This window comes from Lissotriton helveticus, chromosome 12 (assembly GCF_964261635.1).
Source record: "Lissotriton helveticus chromosome 12, aLisHel1.1, whole genome shotgun sequence".
NCBI classification, from domain to species: domain Eukaryota; kingdom Metazoa; phylum Chordata; class Amphibia; order Caudata; family Salamandridae; genus Lissotriton; species Lissotriton helveticus.
In genome coordinates, this window is record NC_136073.1 from 762,105,626 (window position 1) to 762,119,838 (window position 14,213).

Below are 14,213 nucleotides of genomic sequence, written 5' to 3' on the forward strand. Positions count from 1 at the left end.
GAAGCATGACACCTCTCGGGTGTGTGAGGCCACTTGCTTCTACCTAAGCCTACTATTTTAATCTGAAACACTACAATGTCCCCATTTTTCCAAGAGGAACTGCACACCACTGTTTATGAAAAGAATCTTAGGATCCAGCTTTAAGGCGTAGACACATGTGTACAATCTGTCCACAAGTCAAGAACACATTATTAGTGAGGGTGTGACCTGCACTAAAGAGCATGCTTGCTTCCTAGCAGTGGAGCTCTGTTCTCAGCAGAGGCCCATGCATAAGATATTGGCGGTACAGAAGTCCCCCATGGGCCCTGACTACCAACACTGACACTGAGGCTGGGATGTTTGGGGTGTCCCCAGGTAAGAGGACCAAGCTGCTAAACTAGATCTGCGGCATCATGCGTAAGATAGCAGCAGTGCCGAAGTCCATCAGCAACATGGGCTACTTGTGAGCCTGATGGGTTGGTCATGCTCCTGCTGTCTTGACGGCAGAGTAGCCTGCTAGTTCGGCGAACCATACACGCTCCTAGGGTAGAAGGTTTACCTGAGACCCCACCCTCCTCTTCCTTCCAGAAGTGGACATGAAACAAAGCTACACCATTTTAGGAACATGCAGCGCCTGCGATGGAAGAGGAGGTAACCTTAAAAACATGGCAGCCAACTCCAGCCGTAGCAGTGAGACCCATATAGCCTGAAAACCGTATAGCTGGCTTGATGAGACCCTGATTAAAAAGGCGCTCATCCGTACTACCAACCATTTTTTTTAGGTTCTGGATGGAAGATCGGTTGGAGGCATGGCAGCATCTTTTGGAGATGTCATCACATGCAAAGAGGGTGAACGCTGTGACTGTTGTGAGGCACAACGGGGCAATGCACAAGACTACATTATAATTACAAATTTTAAACATGACATCTTTTGCTAAAAGATTACTTTCTATTTCTTACATGCCTTGCACTTACACTATAACTTACTTCATTCTGCAGGGAGGACACTTCTTAGTAAGCATAGTATCATATAATTTGTATATTTTGTACAAGGCTAAGGAACACTGTACACGATGCCCTTCATTTAATTGCCCGGTTAGAGACCGCTCTGAGTCTCAAGACAACAGTTACGCCATATTGCACCTTTGCAATTGGGTACAGTGTTTATGTTATACATCTGGGCTAACTTTAGCAGAGGAGAACTTCAGCGTATATTATCCCAGAATGAAGTGCCAGAGATGCCGCCCGCTGACTTTAGCCTCCCGCTGTAGACGGTAGCCTGTTGTACACCAGACAGGCTTCCCGAAATATCATACACAGGTATGGGGGGCTATGTTGTACCAAGGAGTTTGGCAGAGGGTACTCCCACTATGCTCTCAATAGTATATGTAGGAATAGGATAGAAGTATACAAATTAATGCATATTATTATAATCATACTATAACGTTATAATGTTTGAACTATTTATCTTTTTCACAATTCTGGTTACCTTGCTTTGTTTGATCCTGTTATTAATTGTAGCTCACACATTTTACAGACAAATACAATTGCTTCAATAAATGTTTGAAAACCACTTGTATCTTTCTTGTGTCATGCTTTGGGCATGTCTGAGTAACAATGAAAGGGTAAATCTGTTTGCACGATTTCCTTGGTGAATTTGAGTAGTCATGTTCCGAGGTTGCAGATCCCACCTGGTACGCTGGTCAGTTTAGAGGTCCAGATAGCGCACTGTGAGCTAGCTAGGAATTAGGCCGGCAGACTCTGATAATATGTGTGAAATCATTACCCATATTTTGACAGTTATATTGTCCAGATATACTGTCCTACTTAACTTGTTGGAACCGTATAACATTACTAGGCACCAGGCAGATGCAGCTCTAATACGTGCTGCACCATAAAGCACCTAAATTCATTAAGGCACGCTGAAGATATTTTTGAGGAAGGGAAGGTGCCAGCATTGCCAACAACGTGCAGGGAGAAACTGCAGGGCTGTGGATGCACTGCCATATGGGAAAGGAGAACCAGAGCGGAAATATAGGGATAACAGATGCCAAGCATAGCAAATTGCCCTTCGATACTGAGAAACCCGGAGAAGAGGTAGAGGCTGTGTTTCATTGCAGTGGAATGCAGGGAACTCCATGCGTTCTGGGGAATATGCATGGGAGGCCTTAAAAAATGTATCTCATTATTTTCTGATGACATGGGGTTCCATATTAAACATTCAGACACAAATATGTATCCACTAATCAGAGAAGTTTTGAGAAATGGCAATGTGTCCGGTCTTAATGTAAAAACTAGAGCAAGAAATATTCCTGCTGACACCACATCCCACAAGACCCCAGCTGAATTAACCTCTGCTTTTTAGAGATGACTCAGTGTGACATCTGTGGATTAGAATCCACAGAAACCATGAATTATGGCACCAAGTTTATCGGAGTGTTCGAGCAAATAGAAAAAAAATTATCAATATCAATGGCCAGCAGAATAGCCCTTATAAAGATGATTGTCATACCCTGGTTGCTGTTCTGTAATACACGCCTTCAACCTTCCTCAAACATATACGGTCTGCCCTGATCGGGCTCACCTGGGCGGGCAAATAGCACAGAGTATGGTGTCATATATTAAGATTGCTTTATGAAAATATCCGATATAGGTCTTTTTTAGTATGTTGCACCAGGGCAACACAACAAATATTAGTTTGGAACTGGAAGGATTCTCCCATACATACAAGTTGAAAGTGAATTAGTAGACCTAGTCCCACAAGAAATAACAATTTTGGGGAATCAAAATAGATCCACTGAACACATGAACCCTTCTGACTGTACGGTGGGGGATTGGTACAAATTAGTGTTATACTATAAAGTGGACAATATATACTCACCTGAAATTCCATTAATTTGTAACCCTAAGAGATAGGCAACATTGGAGATTGAGGCAATATCACAGTATGATAAGCTTGAGACCACAAAACTTGGGCAGTTATATCAGAATAGTAGTTTACTGTCTCTTCACAAGTTAAAATCCATTATGGAGGTGACAAGCCTTGATATATTGTAATATATATTGTACACTACATAAACTTACATCAGACGCTCAATGATGAAACAAACCAAAAGAAGTTAATGCTGGCGCAAGGAGCATGAAAGTGGGTTTCAAAGTTATATAGAGATGCTTGTAACTTTGGGAGACAAGTCACTATAGATAAATAAGGAATATTGCGTCTACGAATATGGAAAGTGAAAGAGGAGAGAAATTCCAAAACAGCTGGGCATACGGCTAGAGTAAAGATAGGCGCCTGTAGTTCATGACCTGAATACCTATTTTATTACTGTCTAAAAACAAAATAAAGTGTGAAAAACTAGGCAGAGAACATTATTGACTCAAAGACAACCCCAATGCAGTGAAGAATGGCCACAGGCTATAAAGGGAGTCTGCCTGACCTGATGGTTCTGCTAATTGGGTTCTGGATTCACACCATATGCCTCCGAAGGTGTAAGAAGTTGGCCTGGTATATGCTGTCCACTAATTAAAGTGGGCACCGTGCCCCATTTCAAACGACCCTTATGATGTATGAGGTCAAAGATAACCTTTAGAAAGCTATCCTAGTGGTAGCTATGGAGAGCAGCCTTCAGGCTTAATCTTGAAGGAATGTAAAGCAGCTTATTTTACCAGAATATCACCTCCTGAATTAATAAAATGAAAGGAGAACCACACAGTAGTTATATAAAAATATGTATTTATTAATATAACACTCTCTAGTATGCTCTACCCGAGGATAGAGTACCAAGAATACAATACGAGATCAATAGAACAGTTGTAAGTAGCACAATACACAGTGGGCTCCAGGGGGAGACCAAACCATATAATAAAATAGTGGTATAACAATCACGGCTTGGGTCCAGACAAGGTCTGGAGCACGTAGAATCGCTGGGACCCCAAGGAACCACCCGAGGTGAGTAAAGAGGGACCCCCGGAGGACAGGTGCAGTGTGCTGACACGACCGCGGGCTCCGTACAATTCTATGGGGAAGTCGCGGTTGCAATTTTACAGTTTAAGGACCCTTCCCGGGGGACTTTGAGGAAACCCTTCAGAACATAAGAGGTTGGAGAGCCCCCCCACCGTGGATACCATAGTACCAGAGTTACCTATCCCAGAGAAGCCGGGTGCACTGGGCTGAAGTGGTGTCGGAAACCGCAGTCATTCCCTATGGAAGGCTTCATAGAAGTGCTGCTGCCGTGAAGGTGAAAAGGGTCCGGGGGAATCCAAGCCTGAATTCTGGAAGGAAGGAACCTAAAAGCAGTGGGGACAGAGTCTGGGTCACTTAAGAGTGACCAGGGGCTTGGTAGACGAATGCCCACCAATGTAGGGTGCTTCAGGTGCCAAGGAGGGATGCTGGACCCTGCAGCCACAAGAACCAGGAGACGTCGACGATGACCAGGAGCCAGATGGGAGCTGTCCCACAAAAGATGTCGAGTGCTGGGGGGGTTCGGTGTCCGGCTGGCACGCCAACAAGCCTTGGCAAAAGCAACCCACGCAGGTTACCGTGTGGCCCAGCAAGGTCCAGGGGACTCACCAAGCAATGGGGAGTCAGGGAACGTCTGGAGCAACCAGGAAAGCCCAACAGGAATCAAGATTACCCTCAGGAGGACCCACAGGCCGAATGACCAGGAGTCGCAAGGGACCTCAAGCTAGATTGCAAGGTACCAGCCGACGGAGCACTCAGTGCGAGGAGGCCGGAGTTTTCTGGTGCAAATACTGCTCAGGGTCAGGACTACACGGAGTCCAACGCACAAGCTCGGGAATCGCCAAGAAGCATATGCATCTGCAAATAGACGCAGTGCACAGGGGTTCGGGTTATGCAGTACCCACGAGGGATACTAGCCTCAAACTTGCTGAAAGGGCAGATCGACCTCAGGGACCTCTGTAACCTAACTCCTCTGTTGCTGGAATCTTCGGCATCCGCCGGAGCTCAGGAGCAGCAGACCGGTCAGTTGCGTTGAGGTGCCTGCGTTTGCAGGGCAGTAACTCCTTCCCCCCAAGGGAGATTCTTCAGTTGTCCTTAGTGCACCACAGGTCCTGCACAGAGCCTGTATGGACCAACGGCTCGCAACACCCTTTTAAAATATACGAGTCATCACCCACGTAATTTACGTGATAATCTCCCTTTTGGACAGTTCCTTCGTCTCAGACGGAACTGTACCAAAAGGGAAGATTATTTTAGAGAAGCTAAAATCTTACAAACGAAACTTTCAATGAGAGGATACCCCTACAGAATGGTGAAACGGTGTATGAAGAGAGCTTGGTACTACGACAGACAAGCTCTATTAACACCTAAACAAAAAGAAGATACCTACTCTGATTTAATCACTTGTGTCACCACTTTTGGTTCTGAGTCTAACGCCATAAAAAAGATCATTACAAAAAACTGGCATCTTATTTCAAAACTTGAACCACAACTTCCAATACCTCGGTTTGCCTTTAAAAGGTCACGCAACCTTAGGGACCATCTTGTAAAGGCATACAAAGAACCAGTAGTGAGTACAATTAAAAATCTATGGAGAATGGCACCAATAGTGGGACACGTCCCGTGTGGTTCATGTGTAGCTTGCCACACAACTGTAGCGATTAAATCCTGTTGCATTAATGGAAAAAACTGGGTGATGCGACAACATACTAATTGCTTGACACGTATTGTGATTTACTGTGTAGAATGCCCATGTGCCCTATTTTATATAGGAAAAACAACACAAGAAGTTAAAAAAAGAATTATGCAACACCAGTCCCGAATAAGATGTAAAGTTGAAACTGCACCTATGGTTGAACATTACATCAAAGAACAGCATTCACCTAGTGAAATGAAATGGTTTGTGTTAGAAACTGTGAAACAGTCAAAAAGGAGGCATGATATGGACCGTCTTCTTACTGAAAAGGAAAACAGGTGGATTTGGTCTGCAAATACAGTGAAGAAAGGGCTTAATTCCTTTGTGGAATGGCAAGTGTTGGCTACCTTGCGTTGATATATGAACAGATCTGGCTGATTGGACAGATTAATGGCTATGGGTTGACAGTTGATAGTCATATCAGATATAAGTGATAGGTTCCATGCCCTTTCTAATATGGCCACCGTCCTTTGAGTAGTTAGCCTGGAGTCCAGAGTATTTGCAAAACTTTCATCGAGACACCGCATTTGTTGCCCTATACCATCTTCATTTACTTAATTTTTTGATGAAATGCGGGTTTAATTACTATACTGTTCTCGATCATGATAAACTGTTACATGATATGGGTTGAGTAGGTATTAATACGATACAACTGACACCGTTCCAAGATGGCAGCGATATTTGTGATAGGCTCTGACACTGTTTTTGCGGGTTATGTGATCGGACCTCGGTGGGTGGGTGTGTTTTTAAACACGAGGAAGACGCGGTGCAGGTTCCGATGTCCCACTGACGAAAGAGGGCGTACGTGGTGTATACGGTGGTTTGCACAAGTAAGTGTATGAACGGAGAGAGCAATTGATTTCAGACGTTGTGGAGTATAAGTTGGATTACACTAAGAAAGTTACGGTCTAATGGGCGTTTTACTTACGGGTTGCAGGCATTGTGAGGGCAACTGTGTGGCTTTCAATACTGCTGAGTCTGTGAGTACACGCATGTTTCTTACAACTGCGCTTTGAGTTACTTGTACTGGAATGTTATGTTTATCCTTGTACTCATTTTTAATTTATTTAGAAATCGAATTAAGGCAGAAGGTAAGACCACCTAAGCTTACATGGCCCATTTAAGAATTATATGGCCCATTTAATAATTGTGCCCTATTGAATCACGGATGTGAAAACATTTGGCATTGGTTTGTTTGTTTTTACAGAATTGGTGACATTACAACGTCGTAGTAAGTAAAATGATGCTTGTATTTGGTAAACTGTTGTAGCCAGTGGGTGCATGACAGTATAAGGACATGACCACTGAAAATAAGCAAATATGTATCATAATTTGGACGTAGGAGAGAGTTTTTGGGCTCATTGACACTATTGGTGTGGTTATGGCTTACTTTTGTGCACATGGATTTAAGCACTGGTTGTAAATATGGGCAGACGGTTCATATCATGCTCTGAGGAGACTGTAGATACAATATTGATTTTACCTATATTATTTTAGATTCATGGCGCAACGTTCGTCCTGATGATGGTCTCGTGGAATGACTATGTGAGACCGAAACGTCGACGCTATTGACGCTTCTTTGTATATACTGTTTGTTCTTTTGTTGAATACTAACATTGTACAAAGCTGTAAATTAATGTATATATGGCTGATTTGTAAATATTACCCATATAACGTGTAAAAAGTGTCAAAGACGTACTGCATGTGCAGAATGAAATGCAGTACAACTCTCTGTTGCCGTACATGAATGGATATGTGGAGTAACACCTATACAATATAAAAAAGTATATGGTTTGAAAAATCAACATAAAAAGTAAACATTTTGTTTGATACCTTTTGTCTCCTGAGTATTGTGATTTCAGGTTCACTTTTGTGACCAGTTAAAAATTATAAATAGTGTTAAATTATTCCTTTAGGAACACTTACTGTTTTGTTATTAATGATACCCAGTTCCTTGGGACTATTGGGTTGCCCTATTACTGTTTAAACTTGTATGGAGCAAGGGCACAGAGAAAGCTTTAGACGGAGAGGGGGACGCACTCTGACTGAGTCAAAGTCCATTGAAGTCCAGAGTGTCCAGACGGTCGAAGGTCAGTGGTTTCTTCTTGTAGAATCTTGTCCACGTAAAATCTAAAGAGCTACAGTCAGGTAAGACCTTTTGTACCCACAGGAGAGGGTTGGATAGATTCAGGGGACCCTCCTGGGGGAGGAGTAGGACAGGGGGGAGGTTACTCCCATGTCTTTTGTCCAGTTTCGCGCCAGAGGTGCCACAAGTGCCAGGTTCACGCATCGTGAGACTCAACAGGTCATGACAAAATAATAACTCACCAAAACGGTAAATGTTGATATCTTCAAGTGTAAAAAACCAAACTCAGGAATTATATTTATTCCAATATGATCCTCACATCTAGGTATCTTAATATCCAAAGGCGGACTCCAGTCTGCATCTAATCAATTATGCGTACGTATTCCTACAAATAAGTTAATGTTGCTGTCAGTAACATATATTAAATACATGGCAGCAGAAAGTGACTTACTACAAATATTAATAACGTTCTCAAGTTAGTCTTGTTGTACACGTTATCACTGTTTCTCACCTTGTACGTTATCTGCATTAGTCAGGAACTCGTAGTTCCTTATATCGAAGAAAATAGTCTTTTGGTGTGTCGCGAGTATGTATCTATAACAGAAGTATCCATCAATAGGTCAAAGGAAATAGTCTTCTGATGTATCACGAGTACGTGTCTAAAACAAAAGTATACACCAATAAGTTATATGACTATTTTCCGTTACCAAGAAAATGCTGACTTCGTTTACGAACTTACCGATCTAAATGTATCTGCTGGCCTAGAGTGGCGTTCTGCACCCGCGCCATCTTGTAGTGGCTTTTTATCAGTAGCCTCCAGCTACGTAACTTAACACTGTGTCCGCCGTTCTACATCCGCGCCATCTTGTAATGGCTTTTTGTGCATCCGCGCCATCTTGTAATGGCTTTTTGTAAATAACCTTAAACCACGTAACTTACCATTATGTATCTATTCGTGAGTAGGTATATAACTGGCGAAAGCCATTTGATATTGTTTAATTCTCAAAAACACAGCTATCGCATTATAAGTAATTTGCGATCTGTGTATATCTACTGTCGTCGAGTGACGTCCTGCTCTCGCGCCATATTATGATGGCTTTTATTAACCCCTTCAGTGCTGCGCGAATTTCGCCACAGTGCTGAAGGGTTTAAAACTGCATTGGCTCATGACGGAAATGTTCCGTCATCAGCACCGGAGCACCGACGCTGATGACGGAACTGTTCCGTCATGAGCATGCAAGGGGTTAAAAGCCTAGTAATCACAATATCATCTTCTACACTCTATGTGTATATCTATAGCGCCTTAGCGAAATACGTCACGCGCCCTCTTGAAAGAGTAAAGACGCGTTCTCCATCTTGGATAACGTACCTAATAAATCAACAATTCATCTAAGTGTCACCATATTATACTAGCCTTAATTGTAATCGAAACTTAATTTCTACAGTGTTCTGTGGTGTCCTCATCATTAAAGTAGTTCATAAACTACACACCTGTTGAAACTCATTCATGCGTGAACCCAGGGACCTGCGGGACCCCCAAGTGTTCCACCACCAAAGGATCATAATGTCATGTTATCACTTACAAAACCGATTCAGAGAGGTAGTGGGTCGGGCGATAGACAATTTCTGTAACAGATTAATTCAATTGTTATATATAAACACACAAAATAGTAATAAATGCCTTCAGGTATCAGACAACAAGACAATTTCTTTCCAGTAGAGCTGTCCATATTGTAAAGATGATCAGAAATTATTTTGTACATTAACTCACTGAAGAGGGGACAAGGTTACAATACATTACAATGCAATCCAACCTTTCTCATTTTCAATTCCGCACTTGTAACATATACATTGTTTCATTGTCCCAAGTAAAACTCATACTCATGATCAACATTGAGACCACATTCTACGGCTTTCAATTTAATCAGCCAAAGTACTTCACGTCTTCTTAATGTCAAGAGTCTATTACCCCCGCGGGGATCAGGTTTTATATGATCAATTCCATGGTAAGAGAAGACGTGTTGTTCCCTGTCCTTGAGCCTCCTGATCGTGCTCCCCACATACATTTTTCCACAGGAGCAAACAATCACATATGTGGTAACCAACCCCCCTTTCTTCCTGAGCACCACATATACTTATGTTGAACTACATATACCTTGACAGTGTAGTGCGCTCCGAATAACCGTTACCATCATTTGCTTCATCCATTTATGGATGTTATCCCCAACATGGTAGGGAGGGACACTCTTGCTCAGGTTCCTATGACCATGAGTATACTCCATAATCCTAGGGACACTGTTGCTGCCACCATGGGACTCTAGTCCCAATCTTTTCCTAGCTGATATAGAACTAGAAATACTCCTTCAATTTCCCCAGCACCCAAAATAAATTAAAAGAAAACATAGTGAGCATTAAAATGAGATTTACAGATTAGAATAAAGAGTACTTAAACCTTTCAGATGAATGTGGAGTAAAAGAACACAGAACAGAAAGCAAGTTGTAATTAATCACCAGGACCCAAGACATAGCATGAATCAGATTCTACTTACGAGGGTGGCCCTTCCAAGTACGGGCCTATCTGGAACACTCCGACCACTCTTTTTTCTTCACGGTTCAGAAACATGGCATATTCCAAGCCAGCTCCTTCTATATCCAGGTTTCTGGTGTAGAGACGTGTGTTCCGTACCTCGGTGGGCTCAGTATCTGAATAGAGAAAGTGAAATGAGTCATGAGTATGTGGCTTGTATGGAAGAAAATGGGAGTAGTTGCCTAATCTGACTAATTGGGGGTTTTAATAGTGTACAATTGCTAATGATTCACTGATTTTCAGATTGCAAACCATTTGTTTTATCTGAGGTAATTGTGTGATTCTGTAATATTTAGTTTTTCTTTTTATGTATTTATTATTTTAAGAATATGAATGTATTTTATGATTGTATTTGTATGTCTCTTTCATGGTCTCTTTTTTACGAAATAAAGTGTTGAACTGAGCCGAAATGATTACAGGCACAACAGTCATCAATTGGAGCTATTTTATATTTCTGAAAACTAGGTTGCACGTGATTTAAACAATTCTTTTGATTTTTCTAGAGTCGAGAGCATTGTCACCCTCAGCCTTTCCAACCTCTTTAGAAGGTGTTGTGATTTTGTGACCGGTTGGGAAAGGATGCGGCAGGAGGGAAGCCAAGGAATCGAGTCTGCGCAAACTCGACTTATTGTGAGGCTGCTTCCTGCGCGTAAGTTTGACCGGGAGTGGTCGTGGTCTGGACGCCATTATATGAACACTGGGTTGAGGCAGTCAGACACACGATTTACTGATAGCACTGCAGGTTGCTGTCGGCATCAGGACTTGTGGATGTGGTGTGTGGTGTTCACCAAGTAAGGCTAAAAATAAATTGCAAGCTGCTGGGCCCAGGCAGGCCCATTTTGTAACTTATAATTTGGCCTGTTTAGGGTCTTGTCACATGGATGGATGTCGGGGAGGGTGGCAGTCGGGGCATGTATTAATTTAAGTGTGTAAAGTGGCCCCCTAACAACGTGGCGCTGTGCGTCATGCTGTACCCAAGGCTACTAGAGACACATATCAATCCTGAAGCAAATGGCCTGAGGACACTCCCACCCCCTCTTGTGAGGAGAATCAATGTGTAGAATTCCAAACACGCAGCCTCAGCTCTTTATGGAGTTGCAAAGACTTGGTGCACAGGAGCAATGCATGGAAAAATCAAGCCATGCTGGGCCGATGCAGCTGCGAAACAGGCGCTGTGTCAATTTTCACAGCAGCGGAATGGTGGTGCATCAAATTGAAGTCCCCCCGCATCGAAGTCGGAGCGGGGGTCTCGGATGTTGGAAACGCGGTGCTCAGGACTCGGGCTGCGGTGATTTCTCAGCCACATGTCAGGCACTGCATTGATTTTTTGGCTGCACAGCGTCGAAGCGTTGCTTTTTTAACCGCACAGCAAGATTGCGGCGGGAAAAACAAGCGCAGAAGGGTTGTGCTTGGATTTACAGTCTTTTAAGCAGCAAAACCACCTCCAAGGGCCCAGAACTAGAATTGGCACGACTTGGCAGGTCAGAACTCCCAGCAGAGGAGTTCAGGGGCACTGCAAATGAAGTCTTTGATGGCCCTGACTTTCATCAGGAGGGAAGCACACACAAGTCCTTGGAGAATCTTGACATCAGGATAAGACAGTACAGTCCAGTCCTTCCTCCGCCCTAGACAGAAGCAGCAAGCAGCAGGCCAGCACAACACAGTAAAAAGCAGAGTGGCAGTTCTCCTCCTACAGCTTTTCCAGCACTTTTTCTTGGCAGAATCTTTACTTGATCCAAAAGTGTTCAAAACGTGGGGTTACATATATAATACTTATACCCCTTTCCGCCTTTGAAGTAGGCATACGTCAACCGATAGTCTTTGCACAGATCATGCCTTGCCCTGACCTGGCTCCAGACCCCCTACAGGGGTTGGAGACAGCACAACCCTATTCAGGTGTCAGTGACAACTCCTCCCACCACTCTAGCTTAGGAAGGCCCAACAGCATGGTGATGGGCAAACAGGACTAGCAGGGCACACCTCAGCTCCCTTTGTGTGCTGTCTAGAGTGAAAACACAAACAGCCCACTGTCATTCAAAACTAGACGTGGATTCCACAAGTCGGCAGAGGCGCAGGATGGTAAAGCAAGACATTCTAAAATTCTAAAAGTGGCATTTTCAAACACACAATTTGAAAACCACCTTCACAGAAAGATGTTTCTTTAAATCCTAAATTCAGGGAACCCAAACTCCAAATCTTTAGTTCTTCCTAATTGAAAGTTACACTTGTAAGAGGTTACAAGGACCTTCAATGATAACCTATGGGAGAGATAGTCCTTACAATAGTAAAAAACGAATTTAGCAGTATTTCACTATCAGGACATGTAAAATACACCAGGACATGTCCTACCTTTCACATACACTGCACCCTGCCCATGGGGCTACATTGGGTCTACCTTAGTGGTGTCTTACATGCGATAAAAGGGAAGGTTTGGGACTGGCAAGTGGCAGCACTTGCCAGGTTGACATGGCAGGTTAAAGCTACACTTGCAGACACTGCAATAGCTCAGGCCTGAGACATGTGGGTAGCACAATCAGTGCTGCAGGTCCACTACCACTTGGAGTCAAGCTAGCCGGGCTGAAGAGAGGTGTTACCTCGAAACCGGTCCGGTCCTCGGATGCTTGATTCCGGTCTGGGAAAGATATGGCTGTTGTAGTTCGGACTGGACTGTTCCCATGGGGCAACAGGATCAGAGCTGATTTGCATAAAGCCATTATCTGACCCAGGGTGGTGTGGAGTGCAAAAAAACGATGGATTTGGGCCCAGATCTTTTGACTGGGGGAGTGTGTGACATTGATCCACATTCAGTCCATCACTTGTTGTTTTTTGCAATTGCCGCCCTAAGTGCGCTGGGGATGCCCAGACGTGGGTCCCAGGCACTCCACACCACTTGGAGTCAAGCTAGCCGGGCTGAAGAGAGGTGTTACCTCGAAACCGGTCCGGTCCTCGGATGCTTGATTCCGGTCTGGGAAAGATATGGCTGTTGTAGTTCGGACTGGACTGTTCCCATGGGGCAACAGGATCAGAGCTGATTTGCATAAAGCCATTATCTGACCCAGGGTGGTGTGGAGTGCAAAAAAACGATGGATTTGGGCCCAGATCTTTTGACTGGGGGAGTGTGTGACATTGATCCACATTCAGTCCATCACTTGTTGTTTTTTGCAATTGCCGCCCTAAGTGCGCTGGGGATGCCCAGACGTGGGTCCCAGGCACTCCACACCACTTGGAGTCAAGCTAGCCGGGCTGAAGAGAGGTGTTACCTCGAAACCGGTCCGGTCCTCGGATGCTTGATTCCGGTCTGGGAAAGATATGGCTGTTGTAGTTCGGACTGGACTGTTCCCATGGGGCAACAGGATCAGAGCTGATTTGCATAAAGCCATTATCTGACCCAGGGTGGTGTGGAGTGCAAAAAAACGATGGATTTGGGCCCAGATCTTTTGACTGGGGGAGTGTGTGACATTGATCCACATTCAGTCCATCACTTGTTGTTTTTTGCAATTGCCGCCCTAAGTGCGCTGGGGATGCCCAGACGTGGGTCCCAGGCACTCCACACCACTTGGAGTCAAGCTAGCCGGGCTGAAGAGAGGTGTTACCTCGAAACCGGTCCGGTCCTCGGATGCTTGATTCCGGTCTGGGAAAGATATGGCTGTTGTAGTTCGGACTGGACTGTTCCCATGGGGCAACAGGATCAGAGCTGATTTGCATAAAGCCATTATCTGACCCAGGGTGGTGTGGAGTGCAAAAAAACGATGGATTTGGGCCCAGATCTTTTGACTGGGGGAGTGTGTGACATTGATCCACATTCAGTCCATCACTTGTTGTTTTTTGCAGGTCCACTACTAGCATTTGATTTACAGGCCCTGGGCACAGATAGTGCAATTTACTAGGGACTTACCAGTAA

At 44.0% G+C, this 14,213-nt stretch overlaps 1 protein-coding gene across 1 annotated transcript in view; it reads right to left on the reverse strand.

Annotated features, from left to right (window-relative positions):
* LOC144797638 (acyl-coenzyme A thioesterase THEM4-like) overlaps window positions 1–14,213 on the reverse strand; it is a 121,746-nt gene that overhangs the window by 56,745 nt on the left and 50,788 nt on the right. Inside the window, exon 3 of the mRNA XM_078668332.1 lies at window positions 10,275–10,428. Coding sequence (XP_078524458.1) covers window positions 10,275–10,428 — 154 coding nt within the window. The remainder of the gene's footprint in view (window positions 1–10,274; window positions 10,429–14,213) is intronic.